The following is a 19,554-nucleotide window of genomic DNA, read 5'->3' as shown; positions in this document are numbered from 1 at the left end:
TATTCAGGTTATCTATCGGATCAGTAAACGTACAACTTCTACCAGTCCAGTGAATACATAATCTGCCTACTTGGCAAAACGATTTTCTGTTGACGATATAAAAAAGATGGCAGCCGGTTTTCAGACAGGATTTTTCAATTAAATCTCCACCGCGTTGCAGAGCAAGATTCATTATACACCTCGCGAACCAGAGCCTTAATAACAAAGATCGCCTCAGTATCCGAATCAAACTGAATATTATCGCAAATCCTCCAATTAAGGATCTCCGATGAACCCCCTGGTGCACACTTTACACACTCGCTCCCCCTACAAACGAGTTTGTAACGGGCAGAAACCCGAGCAGCAACATCCACCAATCTGGCTAACAACAAAATCGCAAAAGGAGGACCGCGTGAAGGGAGAAGTCTGCTGGAAATCGTCAAAGACGAGCGTTGAGAACGGATCGAGGATGCGCGAGAGGAGGAACGCGGTATCGCGTATACGGGGGACCCGTCCGTCTCAAACTGGTCCGCCCTTCGATGCGTGCCACTTTGTTTCGACTTTGATCGGAACTCAACACGGTCGATGGGCTTGCGCGACGAACCAGATCGCAGGTACACCCAGCGAGATTAAAATTTCACGACACGGTCGTGCTACAATGTATCCAGAGGAGGCGAGGACCAATTAAGACGTTACCTGCACGGTTGAAATTCGATAAGGGCCGAGGAATGGTCCGACCATTTAGAAGAGAGTCCTGGCGGCTTGCTGGCCAGCAGGGCGCGCTCTCTGCCCCCACTTCGAGGCATCCGAGCCCTGGACGCGAACGAACCAACTGGACCAGCCAGGGGAAAGGACCTGGAGGAAAGAGAGAATTGGCCAGCGAGAGGAATGGCGGTGATTCTCCGGTGTCACACGCGCCGCCGCTCTCCTGGAGGCCTGGCCAGGCTCGTGTTTCGGTTTTCGGCTTTCGTAGAAGCGCCCTCGAGGCCCGCCACCCGCTCTTTTCCCTTCTTTAAGCTTTGCTGCTCCTCGTGGCCCGTTCGTCTGGACAGACGCTGTCCTCGTGAGGTGCACGCGCGATAAACGACCGTACGCGGGGGTAGTAGATGATCGAGGATCTTTGAACTTAAGGAATAGATCCTTGCATGCAGTGTGAAAGCGCTCAGAAGCAAATTTTAGGAACCAAGCGTGTAAAGAAGTCACCCTTTTCACATAGGGATGAAACAGACGAAAGAGAATGAGATTGTTTTGTGAAAAAAATTGAATTCGATTAAGCATTTTATGGGGGATGAAAATGACTAATTTTTGATACATAGAAATGTTAGAAAATAAGGAAGAGGGGATAAAAATGGAAGTTTGTAAAATGAATCATTTATACGCTTTAGTGGAAGTTAGATTAAATGTATCTTAGCTAGCTATTTCGACTGATTAATGGACCTATTGTTAATTGGTTCTTTAACCCCGGGACTGGTGAAAATAACTCTACAAAAGTCACTGTCAGAGTCCAACCAGAGGAAACAGGTTCAACCGCTTCGGTACTATTTCAGGACACACGCGAATAATGAAAGCGTTCGTGTGTGCAGCCGTGAAATGAAAAATAAGGAAATGTCGATAACGACGGTACGCGGAAGGGGTTCGAGCAACGGGGTGGCGTCGAGCGTTTCTTTCCGCTTGGTGATAGCACGGTATCGCGTCTCGAAAGGGAAAAGACAAAAAGAAAGGGGAGCTCGTCTGGTGGCGCCCGCAGACGACTGTTTTTGTTCCTTTACAATTTGGCAGTAGTCGACCAGTCTTCGTAGAAGAGTAGGACGCGCGGATGCCTTGCCAGGACCGCGAGGAATTCGTTGCTAGCCCTCCTTCAGAAACTGCATCGCGTCTAGCTTTTAAAATACACACTATCAATAGGAAAACTATTTGTGACTAAAAAAGAACGTTTTCTTATGACAAAATTGAAGGGGATCGGGGAGACAAAATTAGTGAAACGATTAGCGAGATGACTTAACATTTGTCTTAACACAAGAAATAAAAAATTGCTACATCAATACCTAGTTAAGGCGAACAAAAGAATTTCCACCCAACTTCCACTCATCTCAGCTAATTAGTTTCGACGCTTTAAAAAAAAGCTAACCTTGAAACGAACGTTTCAAAGGAAACCGAGAAAGTCAATTTAGGAGAACTGTTGTATCTGAACGATAAGGATCTTCTGTATCCCTACATCAGGTATCTGAATCTATATAAAATATCGAGAAGCATCATCGATCATTTGTTCGTGAAAATGTGCTGAAGAAAAGGACGATTCCTTTATTCTTTACATTTTTCAGAAACAATTATGTGGAAAAAATATGTCACATTTTTACGCAAAAGCAATGTCAACATCTGAAATGCTTTTAATCAATCCTGTATCGCCACGATGCTAGAATAAAATCTCGATTCTCATAACCAATCATGGTACATATTTCGAATAACCGTCATATTTAAACGCCATGTTGAAAAAGATCGTACACTGAAGAGTTCGAAGCTCATTCTTGAACTTCGAAGGCCCAACAGCCATTTGAGACGAAGCCGACGAGCATTCCGTGGATCGTTCGTCGCTCCCTTTTGATTGGACGTGAATCGAAGAGGAGACAAGAAAAATGGGCAGAAATTTGATGATGAAAAGTTTCCAGGCGACGTCCGAAAGAAAGCTGCGCCCGATGGGTCGTGGCGCGCATAACAATAAGCGGCATACCGCGGATAAAACAACGGTGCAAAACACTTCTGAGAAAAATTCTGGCGGAGCTTCTTCGAGGGCAGAGCGCCACTCCTCCTGTCTTATCGAGGACGTTTTTGTGGAACGTAGAACGTGAGAGGTTGCACGGAGTGAACATTATTATCCCTGAACATTAAAAGTGGACGATGGATTTAATTTCTCGCATTTAAATTTCGCCAAAATACAAGATTTGCATTAAACGTTTGAGATTCTTTCACAATCATTCTCAAATAATTTAAGATTGTAAGTTTCTCTGTATTTCAACTTTCTAATTCCAGATTACAGTCATGTAAATGGAGAAAATGTGTAATACGCACAAGTTCTTCAAATACCGACTTTAAGTCACTATTAACCCTACTTCCCACACATTACCACTTGTTCACATCCTACAAAAACTCACATTGCGCTCCGTGCGATCCTCGAGAGCGATTATCAATTTTTCAACTAACAATTTCAAGTGCTACAGCCGAACATCCAGCTCCAAACAAAAATATATCCACCCATAAAATTCTTTTTGCTACATGTGTCAAGTCTTTATACTTTTTTATAGAAATAAAAAATTTCTTCTACATCCCTCTAAGTCTTAATTTAAAAAACACGATTAATAATTGTAGACCATGCATCGGCAACAATTATATATATGAATACAATACTATATGAGAGTATTAGAATATATTATTAGTTAGAATAATATATGTATTTGAATATTTCTAAACAACAATTTTTATTTGATAATCTATAATTTTCTTTTTGTAATTTCCGTTTTAACATTTCAGCCGATTCGATTCTAATAAAAGAATCCCATCCTAGCTCTATTATCTCCAGCCATTCTCTTCATCTCGCCCAGCCTCCCCCATTACCCTCTGTACCTCTTTTTCACCGAACCTTTTTGTACGAGAGAAAGTACGAAACCTTGCACAAAATGAGCACCGCTGACTGCTAACAGCATCCATATACACACCATGAATAGAACGGCTTCCACGAATAGTACAGCCCACTCAAAAATGCGAGATGCCGGCAGCCAGCAACGATGACCAGCAACACGTTGCTTGAAACCGGCTAATTAAGATTTCTCCCTCGTTAAGCTGGAAATTACTCGCGTTCTTAAATGTGCTATTTATTTCGTCTATTCTGCTCATCATCGTGACGTGTACAATTTAGGGTTCAAGCCCATTTAACTCCCCGTCCCATCGCGGTTGCAATGCACTTTGTGATAAGTGTATTGTATCACGTAATTGTATTGTGTGAAATTAGAGTTATCTGATTCCATGTTGACTCCTAACACTGTAATTTCTACACGCTTGCTCTAAGCGGATTAGAGCGGATTCATAAGTTCACGATTGAAGTTAGTTAGGTCCTGGATACTATAAAACTTAGATAGTTTTTTGAACCTGATATAACTCGAGTGGATTGTAACTTCGATGTCTTAAAAGGATTGAAAATAAAAATGTGTACGTCTTTAAGTTCCTTTTTAAGTTAAAGGACTAAGACGCCTGTGAGACGTCTTTTGGACGTGCACGACATCTGGAGTATCTAAGTAATCAGTCATCCGAAGTCTTAAGCATTTTTGTTGAACAAATTTTGAATTACTAGATTAGACGTTTTTAAGATGATCATCAGACTTTTGTTCTTATTGTCTAACACAATATTCCATGTTTGTTAGTGTTTTCACAGGTGTCTCAGATTTCCTTGAAACCAACGCAAATTACGTTAAAAAACTGTGGCCCGTGTTTTAAAACCTGAAAGTTCACTTTTACTTTCTCCGTTGCTCCTTTTTCTTTAGGTTTCAGGCCAATTTTTTTCCCGAAAAATATTATTACGCGTACGAACTGGTCAAGCAGTGTTTCCTCAAAAATTACGGGGCATTTAAAAACCTACCGAGGTGAAACTCTTTCGCAATTTATTTCAATCTTCTGTTCCGCGAATAAGTGACAATAATGTCCTTGAAAATTTTCCTTTGGCGCAAATGTTGTTATTAAAAATTAAAAAACGATCAATGCCAACATTTAAAATAACATTGCCATTCATTAATACAAATACAAATGTAAAAATAATCAGAAAGGCTATGGTGTCTACAATGAAACTTCCTCCTTCCACTTCTACAATCTTTACTACTCAATAAAAATTTCAATTGTTTTCAATCACACTTTGCGGCTTTAAAAAATATCCCATTTGTATTGAAAGAAGGGCCAAGAGTTTGACGCAAGTTCGGGACAAAGTAGGTTAAAACATTCACACTGACCCTAACCGTGGAGGTTGGGAACACCATAGAAATTTATAGCACCGTACGAAAGAGTTATAATTTCCTCTAGTTGAAAGAGCTAACTTCCGAGGTTGCGAAATTCAACAAGTTCTAAATTTTTAGATCAAGGATGACCATTACACTGTACTTTATATTTCAGGGTATATTGAACTTCCACGACTTTATCACATTGTAATTTTATACTATAATCCCAAATTTACATCGTCCAAACAGATTAAAATAATTACTGTCTTCCTTCTCTACGAAATTATAACTAAAACAATTTTACATAATTTATATATAAATTAATTTCTTTCCTAATCAATATATTAAAAAAAATGCTGGTTATTAATCGTGAACAATTACATCACTGAACATTATCTAGAAAACATTTACCACTTAATTGGGTCAACATTATAATACCACAGTAACAATAGAAACAGAGAGTAATAAAATTCCCAACCTGTCTGCGTTGCAAATCTAAAAGCTTAATAACTCAACAGTAACCTACAGAACGGCGCCAAAAAACGATCACACCACCCTCGAAACAAAACGAAGAACGGCGACCGCAATATGTCGATAGCCTAATGCCTCGGTAGACCATGAAGAGTCGAGTCTAGGAGGAACGGACTGAGGAATGGGAACGCGTATAGTGTACACGCTTAACAGATTTTAAGACGTCGCGGTCTCAGGTAATGTATTCATAAACGCACCTCTGCCATCCGACGAAAGGAGCATGGGATAATGGTGTGTTTTTAAGTCTGTTTCCTCTCTTCCCTCCCTTTTTCCCCGTTTTACGCGCTCGACTGACCCAAGTGATGTACCCGTGACCTTGCGTTTAGCTGAATAACCTTTACACACGCGTGTATACCGAACCGAATTGAATCCAGTTCCACGAAGGAACGACGACGAGCTCTTGCTTCGTATGTGCGCTCGCATTCATCGTTCGGTCAAATGCCCGCATTATATTCATGGATATTAAATTCACGTTACAGAGGAGAACCCGAGGAAACATCCGGGGAGGTCCCACCACCGATTTTAATTCGACCCACGTGAAATAAATTCCGTTAAAACCCCTACAAGATTCTCTAAGAGTAAATCTAATAAACGCTGTGAAGCTTACTCAAAACTAGATACTTAATTTATTAATTGTTTCAACGCTGAGCTTCTTTTTTTAGAATCTTTTTAGTCCAGGAATTTACTTTATGAGTTATGTAAACGTATCCTTCTTCTTTAGTATCAGTATCGCCATGTTAATTAATTATTACAACGACAGTAAACTATATTTTAGGAAATATGAATTCATAAACACTATGTGACTTATTCAACAGCAATCATTAGTAATGTAACTGTAACACTTGCAATGTTACTAATCTAGTAACATGTCTTGTGCAGTAGTAATAGTACATCAATATCACTTATATGTACAATAATTTATGTATGTATAAAAATATTAAAAATATTATGTATGTATGTATAAAAATATTTATGTCTATATATATTATATTAATGCTAAAATATCTTATTATAATATTAATAATTTCTTTACATGGGTCATTATTATGCAAAATTTCTCATCAATTGCATAATAATGACCCATTTAAAGAAATTATTAATATTATAATAAGATATTTTAGCATTAATATAATATATATATTATTTATATATAATATTATATATAAAATTATATGTATATAATTAATTATATATATTATATTATTATATTTATTATATATATTAGCATTAAATTAATAGATAACCAAATATACCATGTGTAAACACATATCAATCGTTAAGATGCAAAAAACATTTGTACAATAAGGAACAATTATTACTAAAATTTCAATGTTAAACAAGCGAACTTTGGAATATCACTCACCAGACTGGAACGACGTAACAATGGTTGCTCTGCAAGCTTGGATACTGCGTCTCGATCACACCGCACAGCTACAATTCATTACAGCACCTTCAAAATATCATTTTCGTCAATATTATACCACTATTATACGCGAACAAACGAAAAATGATATCAAACTACGTAGAAGTAGTTTCTCTTTGTACACGCGAAGGTTAGATTACGCATATCATCAAGACGCGATGCGTAATAACAATATATATTAGTCTTAAGTAGATAATAATGTTCGCATTTTCAATAAATAATGATTAATGATTGTTTTAGACACTTATTCTTTCCTACATACCTGTATTTTACAATTTTCTGCTCCGCAAACACTAATGACGGTTACACTTCGCACTTACAAAAACACAATGCACATAACGTATAACCGCGCGATTTTCAAATTCTAAATTTGCAATAAATTAAAGATCAGGTTTACCACTGGTGAACGATTGAAATCTTGTGTGAATAATTTGTACCGTGGTTGTGGCAGTACTGCGCTATATGACAGGCCTTACTTTATAGGTAAACTTAACCTAAGTTGCATTTAACCTATATATGGTTCCTTATATTTTTCTATAATAAAATACATACTTTTTCTTTGGTTGAATTAAACCAGCAACATGTCGGAGCGTAAAGTTTTAAACGTAAGTAAAAATTTATAAAAATTAATTGTTTTAAGTTAAATAGAAGAATAATAGTTTTCTATTATTTTTTATATTGTGTACATTGTGTTGATTTTTATTAATTTAATGAATGATAAATAATTTTGATATTCTAGAAATACTATCCACCGGATTTCGATCCATCGAAAATCCCTCGCATGAAATTGGCCAGGAATAGGCAATACACGGTACGTTTGATGGCTCCTTTTAACATGAGATGCAAAACTTGCGGCGAGTACATTTACAAAGGAAAGAAATTTAACGCACGTAAAGAGGACGTGGAGGGTGACGACTATTTAGGCATACGAATTTACAGGTTTTACATAAAATGCACTCGATGTCTACAAGAAATAAGCTTTAAGACAGATCCTAAAAACACAGATTATGAAATCGAAGCAGGCGCTACCAGGAATTTTATGGCCCTGAAATTGGCCGAAGAGCAAGCTCAAAGGGAAGAAGATGAAGAGAAAGAGGAAGAAGCCACCAATCCGATGAAACTCTTAGAGAAAAGAACATTGCAATCGAAACAAGAATTAGAGTTGTTAGAGTCTTTGGAAGAACTGAAAGACTTGAATCGTAGACAACAGACTATCGATTATGATCAAATGTTAGAACAATTTGACACAGATGCAGCTAGAGAGAGGACTGAGAAAGAACAAGAGGAATATGACGAAGAATATATTAAAACAATATTTGGTAAAAAGACTGTAGTAGAGGAAGAGATTGTAGAATTGGATGAAATTACAAATAAAGAACCACCCAAAAAAATGATTAAAAGAAGTACAAATGAAAATGAAAGTAATAAACTTTCTTCCACAAAAAGTAAAGAAAAGGTAGGTACAATTATACTTTGTATTTATAATAATTACTTACTATATTAAAACTATAAAAATTATACTTATAATGTATATTTATTTAAATTTACAGAGAGATTCATTCAAGCCAAAAGATGCACCAAATATAAAACCACCAGAAACATCACTATGGTCTGAAAATGTAACACCATCGTCAAGTAAAAAAAATTTATTGGGTATAGTTAAAAGAAAAACAAATCTAGATACCAAAGTGAACGCGAACTCAATAATTACCAAGCCAGACAAACAAGAGACTGGAACCACAGAAACAAGAGAAGTTAATGCCTCTACTCAACAGAATAAAGATGTGACTACAGTGATATCTGAAAGTACGCACAAGTCAACAGATAATAACAAAACTGGTCTCTCCTTATTAGGAGCATACTCTGGTAGCAGTGATAACGATAGTGACTAGTACAGAATTTTGTTTATATATTGTATATATAATACAATTTCATAAAGTTTATTATCAAATAAAGTATACACATATAAACGTAATGTACAGATATATAAATAAGTTTCATCGAATGCAATAATGTAAACTTGAATATCATAAAATGATTTTTAACAAGTTTATGGTAAAAGACTGTTACTATTCAATTTATATGCTGTTCTCGTGAGAAAAAGCCTTGCTAATAATTTGCAGTTCAACAGATTCTGTTGAACATTGAATTAAAAATCTTACAAACGATGTAGAATACCGCTCACCAAAATCTTAACGGTTAGCAATAGAAAATAATCTCTTTGGTCGTGATCTAATTTCGTGGGCACGTTGACGGCGATTAGAAAGTTCCTTACAGGATGCCGAAGCCCTTACCCCTAAAACACAGAAAAAGAAAATCGGTCAGAGAGAGGTGGTGTGGAATTTGAGCAATCGGTCTGTTTCAAAGGCTAGGCACTCTGTAAGGAACTTTTGTATCAACGATATAACATTGAAAAATCGGTAGCAGGGAGTACCTAGCCTATTAAATCAGACCATATTGTTACGAGATTCAAATTTACTTACAGTGTACAATTGTTCCTACATGAAACTACAATTAGGGACTACGAATTTAATTTAGAGAAACTTGCGAGATATCTGTAATTATTTCATCGCAGACTTATTGTACTTAATATTTTCAAAAAATGTAATAGTAACGCAACTTATGTATCATCCATCATGCATGTCTATTGTGTTTGTTTTATAAGGAAGAACGATTTAAGATAATTGAGATTTGGTGGTGCCAAGAGTCCAGCCACTGATTCCTACACGAACAGAACGAACGCTTCGAAATTACAGCGAGATATACTTCCTGAATACCAAAAGTATTTTTCACAAACAATGGATCTACAGTATTTACAAGGCAACGGTCCTATTCGACAGCGACAACCGAATACGGTGATGATGATGATAGAGGTGACGATGTTCTCTTTCATAAATGTTTCGCGACTCCCTGCTACTATCATCCACATTATCAGACTCTCCATGAGCATCGTACATCATGGAGTTATACCTTCTATTCCTAACTATCGAGGGTGACTCACGATGGTATTCATCGTTCTGGAAGTCGCGAGTATCGGTTAAGTCTTGGGTCACTTCCTGACTGGACACGTTTGCTAACCAATTACGAAAAGACTCGTGAGTATTGTCAGTGGAATCGTTGTTGATCGACCAACGTTCTTCGTCTTTCTCTATGCGTGTTTCTTCACGACAACGTTCACAAATGTAGGGTTGGTCGTCGTCTGAAGAAGTCTGTCGAGGGGTATAGTCTTCGTAATCGCGTAGGGGTCGATGGTCAATTCGCGAAGGACCGGTACCAAGTTCTAAGTCTGACCTTTTAGTGGGTGAATCATGCTGGTGGTTTTGATCGAAGAAAGGGTGGAAGTTAAAAGGGTTTTTCAAAGGAGACTGATCAGAATCGCTAAGATAATCTTGCGACAGTCTATCTCGCCCAATGTCAGCGTGAAATTTCAAAGAGGACGAGGACATTTCCCTAACGTACCGCTGTTCCTTGTTCCTTTGCAGAGCCAGCTCTAATTGAGCGATGCGGTTCTCCAGACGCGTACGTTGCGCTTGGGCTCGATCTTGATGGTCCTCCATCAGCTTCACCATCTTCTCCAGCCGCATAATCTGCAGCTGCTTATTCTCCAGAGCTGTGTACAACCCTTGAATCGCTTCTGTTTTTGCGGCTATCTGTTTATTAATTTGAACGTTCAGAAATACTTTCCAATTTCTCCACATATTTCTATTAATGCAAATTACCACTAACAATATACGTCTTACTTAAAAAGGAAAGTGAGACAACAGAAAATAAAACCTTTTTTCATAAACATTCTGCTGTACACTTTACAGCTTTGTTGCATAAGAAAATTAAATTAAAGCTAGATACTTTTAGATTACCTGCTCAAGGTACTCATTGTTCTCATCACTGCTTAATAGCTCCCCATTTTCTTGTTGCACTTTACCCTTCAATATCTCAAGCAACTCGTCCCTGACTTTAAGGTACTTGCTCTGTTCGCGCATCACACGATCGCGCTGCTCCAGCTGCAATTGCTTCTGAGTCAGTGCAGTTTCCAGCTCCTCTTTTTGCTGAATTATTTCCGCCAGATTGTTGCGAAGATCGGAGACCTGCTGTTGAAGCTCAATCGCATGAGCGCTTAGCCCAGCCTTGCCACCCTCCTTGGACTGAGAATGCAGCCGCGTTTGAATTTCGATCAGCTGTCTTTCTAAGATCCCATTTTTTTCTTGGCTGAATTACACCATGAAAAAAAATTAAGGCTACTTAATACTCTATGTTGCTGTTGCTAAAGCATTCAGGTTTACTATTAATTAAAAAAATAAATTCTCATTGGATTAGACAAATAAATAGTGCTATCTTTAGCAACTTACGCGTTTTTTGCGATCTTCTTCATTTCCGAATACTGCATCATCAGGTTTTGTAGTTCATTGGACTTGAAAACCAATTCCGCAGCCAGCTTCTCCCGGGAGTCTTCGTCTTCCTCGCGACTCTGGGTTACAGGAACATAAGAAAAATAATTAACAATTATCAACTTGTCGTCGATCGCAATAGAAGAGTGTCTAACAAACGACGAGATCAAATTGAGCGGTTCTTAGGACTTATACGAGGGCATGTCCCGAAAGTAGTGCAAACTAACGGCCGCTTGATGCATCACTGCAACGATCTCCTCTTTCTCCTGCTGTAGCTGCTGCATCACCTGCCTCTGCGCCTCCAATTCCTCTCTGGCTGCCTTCAGCTCGTTGAACAGACGCAGTTCGTTTTCCGAATTATTGCCTTCTGATGTGCAAAAAACAGACCATTATTTCAATTTTTATTTAAATGCAGAGACAACAATGTAAAAGATTCATCTTCTGTACCTGTAATAGTGAAATCTTTGTTCTTCTCTGCGAGCTCGCACAACTCATTGCTCTTCTCCTCGAGATTCCTGTACCGTTCCTCCAGTTCAGCAAAGGCCTCCTCTACGTGCATCCTGTTTCAAAATCAAATTGTCAGTATCGATGATTATTTGGTGCACAATGCACCATAATAAGAACGACAAAAAATATGAAAATATGTATTATCGTTACCTTTTCTCTTTTTCTGCCCCAACCTCAGTAGTAACATTGTTCAACCTCTCAGACAATTCCTTGATAGTGTTCATAGCGTCGTTCTCCTTATTGCTCATCTTCTCCCTCAGCTCCATCAACCTGAAACGATTTAAATCAAAAGAAGAGAACCTACAAACAGTATCCATATCCGCGAAAACTGGCAAGCATCCATAAAAAACAACCGTGCTTCAAAACTGTCCCTTTGTTTCTCCACTTTAGCGATCAGATCCTCGCTGCTCTTCATCGACTTCTGCACGTCCTTCAGTCGAGCCTCCATGGTCATATCCTTCTGCTTTATCTGCCCTTCCAAATTCTTCACAGTGGCCTGCAGCTGCTGAATCCTCTCCTGGTCGTTAGCCATGTGCATCTCGAGCTCTCTGATCCTCGTACGCATCTTCTGCAGCTGCGTTTCCGCCTGTCGAAGCCGATCCTTGCTCTGAACGCCCTTCTCCCTCTCCTTGCGCAGCTCCTCCATAGCCGCAGTCAATTGCGTGTGCAGCTCTCTTTGAGCCTCCATCGCGTTCGACTCCCTCATCTTCGCTCTCGATTGCTCGTACTCGTCGACTAGCTGTCGCACGTTCTTCGTCAACTCGGCTATCACGCCCTCCTCCACCTCCTTCGCCTCGTTCAAACGGGACCTGAGGGTGTCGTAATCCCTCTGATGGTTCGCCAGCTGCAAGGTCATGTCCGAATTCGTATTCTGATCCGCTTCGTTCGTATCCTCGCTGGCGTTGATCAGGCGCGAGGTGATGAAAGTCACGAAGACCGATTGCTTGTCCAACAGCTCCTGGCAAAGCGTCCGCGATGTCTTTGGGATCTCCTGCAGTCGTTCCTCCAGGGATTCGAGCAACTCTTTCCCAATGGACAGTTTCTCGACTGGAATGTCGGCTTGTTCGCTGGTGGTGGCTGCCTCGGTTGCAGGAAAAGGTTTGCACGATCCCACCTCCAGTTTTATGGTCTCCAGTCTACCTGGATCTTTCGCGCCGCTGCTGATCACCTCCTTGCGAAGCTGAGACATCTCGTTGTACAGGTCTTGCGCGACTTTCTGTGGGAATTTGATTTTGGTCGATGACGATCTTTTGGTTAAAAGTTTCCTTTGAATCCGAATCAATATCGAAATTTATGGGTCTGTGTAATAATTACTTGTTTATCGGTCAGCTCTTTTTTTAACGCTTGAAAACGTTTCTTTTTCTGTGTATATTGACTCTTTAGTCCAAACCTGGACGCAGGAGTTAAGGTGGATAACGGCCTGTTATACGGAACGGGGCTGACTGATGATTTCCTAGGTACACGTTGCACAGTACTGGTCTGCGATTTACCACCCGTCGAAGCATTTTCTGTGGAATTGCTTATGGAATCTCCCTGAAATTGCGTACCTTTTATAGTTACGTTCTATTTTATCCTTGGCCATTACAGAAATTGCCCTTCATCATCTTTATAGATCACCACTTTACATTCGAAACTTTATGCATATTTTTTATTCGTTCTGCTACAATTTTAATGTAACAGAATATTGTGATTTTGTCAAGCATGTGTAACAGAATCTAAGAAAATTCCGTTACGCAAAGAAACGAAGAGAAATTTAAAGAAACCAAAGTAATAATTTGATCATATAGATATCAAGCCATTGTTTGCAATTTAAATAATAATTCTCTAACAAAAAAAAGTAAATAGTTTGAACGAATACGAACATGGATGGAACTGCGTCCTGATTGGCTCGTTAAAGTCCGGTTCCTCTGTGTTGCGGAAACACTCCTGGTCCCTGGGCTTGACATCGCTCTTCTTTCAGCAACGCTGATGGGTTCCTTGTTTTCTACGTTTCAAAACACAGCACTTCTCATACTCAATTTATCTACCAACCATTCCCACCCTTAAACTCTCGCTCAACTCCCGTCGATCATTCTCCCTCCCCAATCAACCCATCACATTACAATTACATTACAATTCAAGGAAATCAAAAAAAAAAAAACGAGCCCAGATAAAGAGAAAAATATTAGTAGATTCGAAGCAGAACGAAATTTCTTTAATGGACCGTGGGGACCAGAACCTGACAGTTGCTGCACCGCAGTCAATTCGCTCATTATCGTTGGCTACGGCTCGTCGTCGCGGCGACACGGGATCCGGGGTTTCTTAGGCGTCTGCTGCACGTGGGCAAATTTACGGCGTTCTCGGAGACGTGGCCGGGTTTCGATTTCATGTTCCTGCCGGTCGGAAGGCAGCGGGATCGCACGACCGTCCGCTCGATCAAGACAGTCGACGACTTCGCGACATTGAACGACGCCACCGTACACACACACACGCCTGTCTCCTCTGGGGCGTTCGCCACTGGCTGCGAATCGTGCGGTTCGCGCGACTCTTAGACCATCGTTGGACGTCGATCGACACGCGACACGTCGATCCGATCGAATGCCCGGTTCTGTTCCAAGCTGGGAGTCTCGATGAGCTGCGACACGGTGATTTCAACTGTGGTCCTGTGGAACGTCGAGACCAGAAAGAGGGATGACTGTCGAGCAGCCAACTGGCAATTGTCATGGGCTCTGCTCGATGCTTGGCTAGTTTCAGGATAAACTGGCAGATTTGTCGCTGGATGCGTTTTTATGTTTTAAGTTCTGTAAATTATGAGATCTCTGCTGGTATAATATTGAATGTGAAGTAGATTTGTACGATGGTTGTAATTGGGATTTTATAGGAGCAATTATAAATTGTAATTACATATGTTACGACTGGCTACAAAACCGCTTAATTGGCGAAACATATTAATTTGTACCTGAAGAATGATAACTGTTCGCGTTTAAATTTAATTACATTATAATTGCTAATTATATCGCAGTTTCCTGTGAATAAAATGAATTCACTGGTTTTTATATAATTTTGTTCGAAAACAGCTTTATGAATTACTAGTTGTTTCGTGCAGTTAATGAGTAATTAAGTGTGCGGACTGAATGATACTGAAGAATTCGAATTATCGTTATAAATTTTGGATGAATAATAATGAAATTTTTAATATCTGATTATATTTTATGTTCGATTATGAATTCCCATAATCGTGCGCCACTCATACAAGTAGGGCGATTATTTTTTTTTTAAAGTAAACGGAAGATAAACGAGACAGTATTTTTGAGTCATTCAAGGCTGAATTCCAAGTTAATTGACCATGTGTCCAAACAGAAACGTAACGCGCAAAAAATAAGACGCACTGTCGTAGGCGCCACCATAATAACCAAAATTTGTACACACAGACTGGTAATAGCGAAACAAGCAAAATAATTCAATCAGCAACAAGGTCGACCTAATTAATAACCGCAACTTTTTAAGAAGACTTCCAGAAACATCGCATATCACCATCGTCTCGAAATTTCTATTTTCAAACACTACTCGAATTAATTACATAAAACAAACATGAAAAACATTTAATTTTATTAATAAAAACTATACAAATATAATATAACTATAGAACACATTTTTTCGAAGCATTCAATCAAATAGACTTATATAAAATCCCACTACCGATAATTTCAATAAGTCTCGATTAATAAAACATCTCAATTAATCGTCACAATCGTGTAACAATCTATTTTAATTACACCGTTCCAATATTTTCGCTTTTGTCTTAATTTCTCTCTTTCTTCCCCCAACAGATTTATCTCCATGAATATTCATACGAAACTCCTCGTTAAGGCGAAAATATCGAGTTCGAGTGTATTAAAAACGAACAAAAAAAAAATCCCATTGATTTCGTCATCCTACAGTTAGAAACGGAAACAGAGGAAGACGTTACGCACTCGAGGAGTCTCGCTGAAATAACACGGGACCATGTCTGACCCTTACCGAGAAATCTACTTTATAACGCACTGCGCACGCGGTCCGCGCAAGTGATGGGTTGTTATTAACTCACCTCGAGAGACGCAGCCAGTTGACCGGAGATCCGCGAACGGGATTGATCTCTTAGATACGTGTTTCGATAGTGTTTAACGCACGTGACATGAAGCACGGAAGTCAGTTGTTTTAAGTTCGATGCGCGCGTTCCACGCTCGTGTACGAATCGTTTCGTCATGGTGAGTACGAATTCCTCTTCTTCCTTTTTCACGCGCGTAGCATATAAGATTGTTACGTCAAAGAGTGAATGACTTCTGAGAAAACGAAACTAATAATAAATCCACGTTGCTGGATCGCGAATGAGTGCAAACGGATTTGTATTTATGTTATTGTATCATAGGTGGGATTTTTTTTAAGAGAGAAATAATTTATCTTAAGAATCTCTCTGTGATGCGTTCACCAAATCAGCTTCAGCGGAATCACTCGCGTACGAAGATATCAGGCGAACATCGATTCGTTCGATGCACACGATTTACCGAGTGCTACTCGTAAAAGGTCACGAGTGCACCAAGGGTGCAGACTGGCAATGACCCCTGTAATGACTCACTGGGACATTTTTTAAACTCAAAGTGCACGTTTCGCAACGATAAATAAAGTAGTCTTCTCTGATGATGATTTGCAACGTGCGCATTTAGATTGCGTGGCTTTTTCTTTTATTGCAGCAATTCTTTCTAATAAATATATTGGATCGTAAAATGGAAATGGTCGTGTGAACTTTTGCCACACTTCGCGAAATATTCTTTCGTTACTCTTTGTGTAGTTTTCGTCGCAAATTTTTTTATTATTTACCAAGGTACAAGTGACTTGTAATGAACACGTGTTTTATGGATAGTATCGAAGAAACTGGGTGTATTAAAATAAAGAGGTACGATATGATTTTGTTAATAGAAATTTTTTATTATCTTCTTCAGAATTAAACGTTTATTCTCAAGGAAGAATTCAATGTATAATATATATAGAAATTTAGTTAATGAAATTAGCCACTTCTGCTGGGCTTCAGAGGGTGTTAAGAGTTTTAAGAAGAGGTAAAAAGAAGCGATAAAACCCAGTTACGATACTCTCCATAATACTTGGAGTTTCTTTCGAACTTGGCACGACAGGATTGTAAATGATAGAAAATAGCGGCGGCGTGCTTTTTCTTTCATCGTTTGATCGGGTTCATCAATCATTTTGCGGGAAACGGATCCTCTGCAACTTTTCTTCATCTTTTTTTTGAGAAAATCGAGGAAGAGACAAGACACCCCCTCTTTTAGTTTAAAAGGGATCCTTTCCTAGGTGTTTAATAATGTTCCAACCTTTTATGAAAGAGTAGAAAACCCTTTAAATATTAAACTCTGCTGTAAACTACTTTTTTTTTTTATTTTATACGTTGCACAATTTTAATCCATGCGAAATTTTTTATTCGTATGCAAGCTTTCGTTATTTAATCTGTGACCAGTGTTTCGTTGTCTGAAATTCGCAAGTACAAATCCTCCGTTTACCCAAAATTGTAACGAGGACACTTTATCTTAATCGCAGCTGTGGACTTCAAAGAAAGTCTCGATCTATAAGAAAATATCCTCTCAAATCGGAATATCGCTATTTATCCCGTTCGAACGAATTAAAGGAAAAGTAATTTACAAGATACTCTCTGCAATTGAGCAGCAATATTTTCTTCCCGATTGGACATTCACACTCCAAATCCCGCGTTCAATCACGGCACTCTTTGGAAAGCAAACGCAATCAGAGTTTTATTCGTTGTCGCTAATATATCCGTTCCCGTTCGATGAGAATCCTTGCGTTTCTAGCTAGAAGTCTAAATACACGAACCCCTACGCGTTCCTTCGATCCGTGAAGTCGAAAGTGTTCAATAACGAAACGCGAACGAAATATTATCAGTTTTTATTAATAAAAATTCGAATGTAAGAGGTCCTTTTATTTTCCATTCATTATTTATACAATCAATTCTTACGTCCTTGTTAACTAACGCAAAACTACGTATTGTTCTGTAATACATTAGAGTTCATTAATGAATATTATAGATCATTAATGAACTGTAGACATTACTGAACGACGATGTTGATTAATTTTAAACATTTCGAGCCCATATATGCATATAGCTAAATATTTGATTTTTTTATTGTGTCAAAGCTTAAAAGTGCGGTATATAGCTAAATATTTGTTTTTTTTATTGTGCCAAAACTAAAAGCGCAGCATATAGCTAAATATTTGTTTTTTTTATTGTGCCAAAGCTAAAAGTGCAGCATATAGCTAAATATTTGTTTTTTTATTGTGCCAAAGCTAAAAGTGGTGTTCGAATATTTTCGTGGTCGACTGTATGTGGGCTCGAGATGTTTAAAATTAATCAACATCGTCGTTCAGTAATATCTACAGTTCATTAATGATCGCTGGTGTTAGCTGGTGTGCACCACAATTTTGCAGAATCGATAAATATTAACCTGTTGACCTGATACTACACAATGTATGAAATACTGTTATATGTGCCCATTGCAACTGTGGATTTTTATGCGAAAACAAAGGTCCATTTAAGTTCTAACTAATTAAACAGGTTTTCATTCGAATTTCCATGAAAACTGCTACCATTCAAGGAGTTAAAATTGTTCTCCCTTGACTTATTGACGTTCGAGTGACATACTCCACGACTGGCAGACTTCACGATCTGTCATTCCCAGTTTCACTCTGCTCGATGCAATTCCCATTTTCTGTTCCGCTTCATTCGCTCCCCAACTTCGTTTCCTTACCTACCGTCATATAATACGAATAATTTAGACTTCACTCGCGATTCCGGTGGGAAAAATTCAGTAACAGTCTTGGAGCCAAAGATTCTTCGATGTCTGAGAAAATGTTCATCTTTAGCAATAAATTAGTTTTGTCACAGAGAAATGAATAACAATAAATGATTTTTGAATCCGCTACATTGGGTTATTGGGTCCTGCTGATTCGGTTCATAAACAAACGGGTATCGTTTCAACAGTTTTTTGCATTCTACTTTGCAGAGAAAATGCAGAAATGCAAAAAAGTAGAAAAAAAGATCTGTAAGTTATTTAATTGGGAAAAGGTGATTCTATGGAATAAAATAAGATGAAAATCAAGAGTAACGAAATTTCATTTGATACTTCGTTCTTGAGATAAACGAGGTTGAACATTTTTGAAGGGCTTAAAATTTAATTAAACGAGGTATAAAATTTTAATGGGGAGCAACCATAAGTCAATTCGATACGATCTTTTACACTTAGCTAGATAAAATTTTATCACATGTACACCTTTCGGATTTTCACACTTATTTTTCTAAGAAACTACGCAATTTTTAAATTCTTAACTTGTCTTCTAGAATCGTTCCTCCCATTCTGGTCGAGCAGCAACGGAAATCGTAACTAAAAATCCATCCAACGGCTGTAACCGTGCGTTCACGCAAAAACTAGGTAAACGAACACCGACTGGTGTAAATTATGCCGAGTCGCGTCAGGATTGTTTAACACCAGAAACAGTGATAATCACTTGTCCGAGCTGCGTAGCAAAAGCGAAATGAACTGCACGAGTCCGCGCGATAAGCCACAGGGATGAACCCCGCGGGGCTGGAGGGGCGCGATGAGGGATTACAAATGGGCTGGCGTAAATGAAAACAGAGCCGGGGCACGCGAATGGAATTCGCGAACAGAGCTGCGTAAACTCTCGAATAATGACACGGCCTACAGGAAAATCATGG

General features: G+C 38.8%; 3 protein-coding genes across 4 annotated transcripts in view; 2 read left to right on the top strand and 1 right to left on the bottom strand.

The window, feature by feature from the left end:
- Window positions 1-7,379: 7,379 nt before the first annotated feature.
- LOC143429848 (splicing factor YJU2) lies at window positions 7,380-9,479 on the top strand. Of its 2 annotated transcripts, none has more exons than XM_076905662.1 (3): window positions 7,380-7,514; window positions 7,649-8,365; window positions 8,460-9,479. In XM_076905662.1, exons 1-3 carry the CDS (start codon window positions 7,491-7,493, stop codon window positions 8,799-8,801), a joined length of 1,083 nt encoding a protein of 360 aa, XP_076761777.1. In that variant the 5' UTR covers window positions 7,380-7,490; the 3' UTR covers window positions 8,802-9,479. The 2 variants fall into 2 exon arrangements, with proteins under 2 accessions (XP_076761777.1, XP_076761776.1); XM_076905661.1 differs by having other exon boundaries at window positions 7,649-8,369; window positions 8,464-9,479.
- Window positions 9,480-9,659: 180 nt separating this feature from the next.
- Window positions 9,660-14,053, bottom strand: LOC143429915 (uncharacterized). Its single transcript, XM_076905767.1, has 13 exons — window positions 13,947-14,053; window positions 13,829-13,878; window positions 13,664-13,785; window positions 13,116-13,334; window positions 12,155-13,017; window positions 11,952-12,071; window positions 11,742-11,854; window positions 11,522-11,661; window positions 11,256-11,374; window positions 10,767-11,115; window positions 10,369-10,559; window positions 9,727-10,137; window positions 9,660-9,678 (listed from the first exon to the last, which is right to left on the bottom strand). Exons 1-13 carry the CDS (start codon window positions 14,051-14,053, stop codon window positions 9,660-9,662), a joined length of 2,823 nt encoding a protein of 940 aa, XP_076761882.1.
- Window positions 14,054-15,871: 1,818 nt separating this feature from the next.
- The window catches only part of LOC143430035 (spondin-1), a 31,673-nt gene continuing 27,990 nt past the window's right edge, over window positions 15,872-19,554 (top strand). The window contains exon 1 of the mRNA XM_076906005.1: window positions 15,872-16,027. Coding sequence (XP_076762120.1) covers window positions 16,025-16,027 — 3 coding nt within the window. The 5' untranslated portion in view covers window positions 15,872-16,024. The remainder of the gene's footprint in view (window positions 16,028-19,554) is intronic.

The sequence above is a fragment of the Xylocopa sonorina genome, chromosome 12 (genome assembly GCF_050948175.1).
Source record: "Xylocopa sonorina isolate GNS202 chromosome 12, iyXylSono1_principal, whole genome shotgun sequence".
NCBI classification, from domain to species: domain Eukaryota; kingdom Metazoa; phylum Arthropoda; class Insecta; order Hymenoptera; family Apidae; genus Xylocopa; species Xylocopa sonorina.
This window is presented reverse-complemented; position numbering and strand designations above follow the sequence as displayed.

Excerpts from the sequence above, each read along its gene's own strand:
- LOC143429848 (XM_076905662.1), top strand. The coding sequence starts at position 7,491 with ATGTCGGAGCGTAAAGTTTTAAAC. Across the intron at positions 7,515-7,648 it reads CGGAGCGTAAAGTTTTAAAC|AAATACTATCCACCGGATTT; the intron begins GTAAGTAAAAAT and ends TTGATATTCTAG. Across the intron at positions 8,366-8,459 it reads CCACAAAAAGTAAAGAAAAG|AGAGATTCATTCAAGCCAAA; the intron begins GTAGGTACAATT and ends TTAAATTTACAG.
- LOC143429915 (XM_076905767.1), bottom strand. The coding sequence starts at position 14,053 with ATGAGCGAATTGACTGCGGTGCAGCAACTGTCAGGTTCTGGTCCCCAC. Across the intron at positions 13,879-13,946 it reads ATATTTTTCTCTTTATCTGG|GGAGAATGATCGACGGGAGT; the intron begins GCTCGTTTTTTT and ends TTGATTGGGGAG. Across the intron at positions 11,662-11,741 it reads CAAAGATTTCACTATTACAG|AAGGCAATAATTCGGAAAAC; the intron begins GTACAGAAGATG and ends TTTGCACATCAG.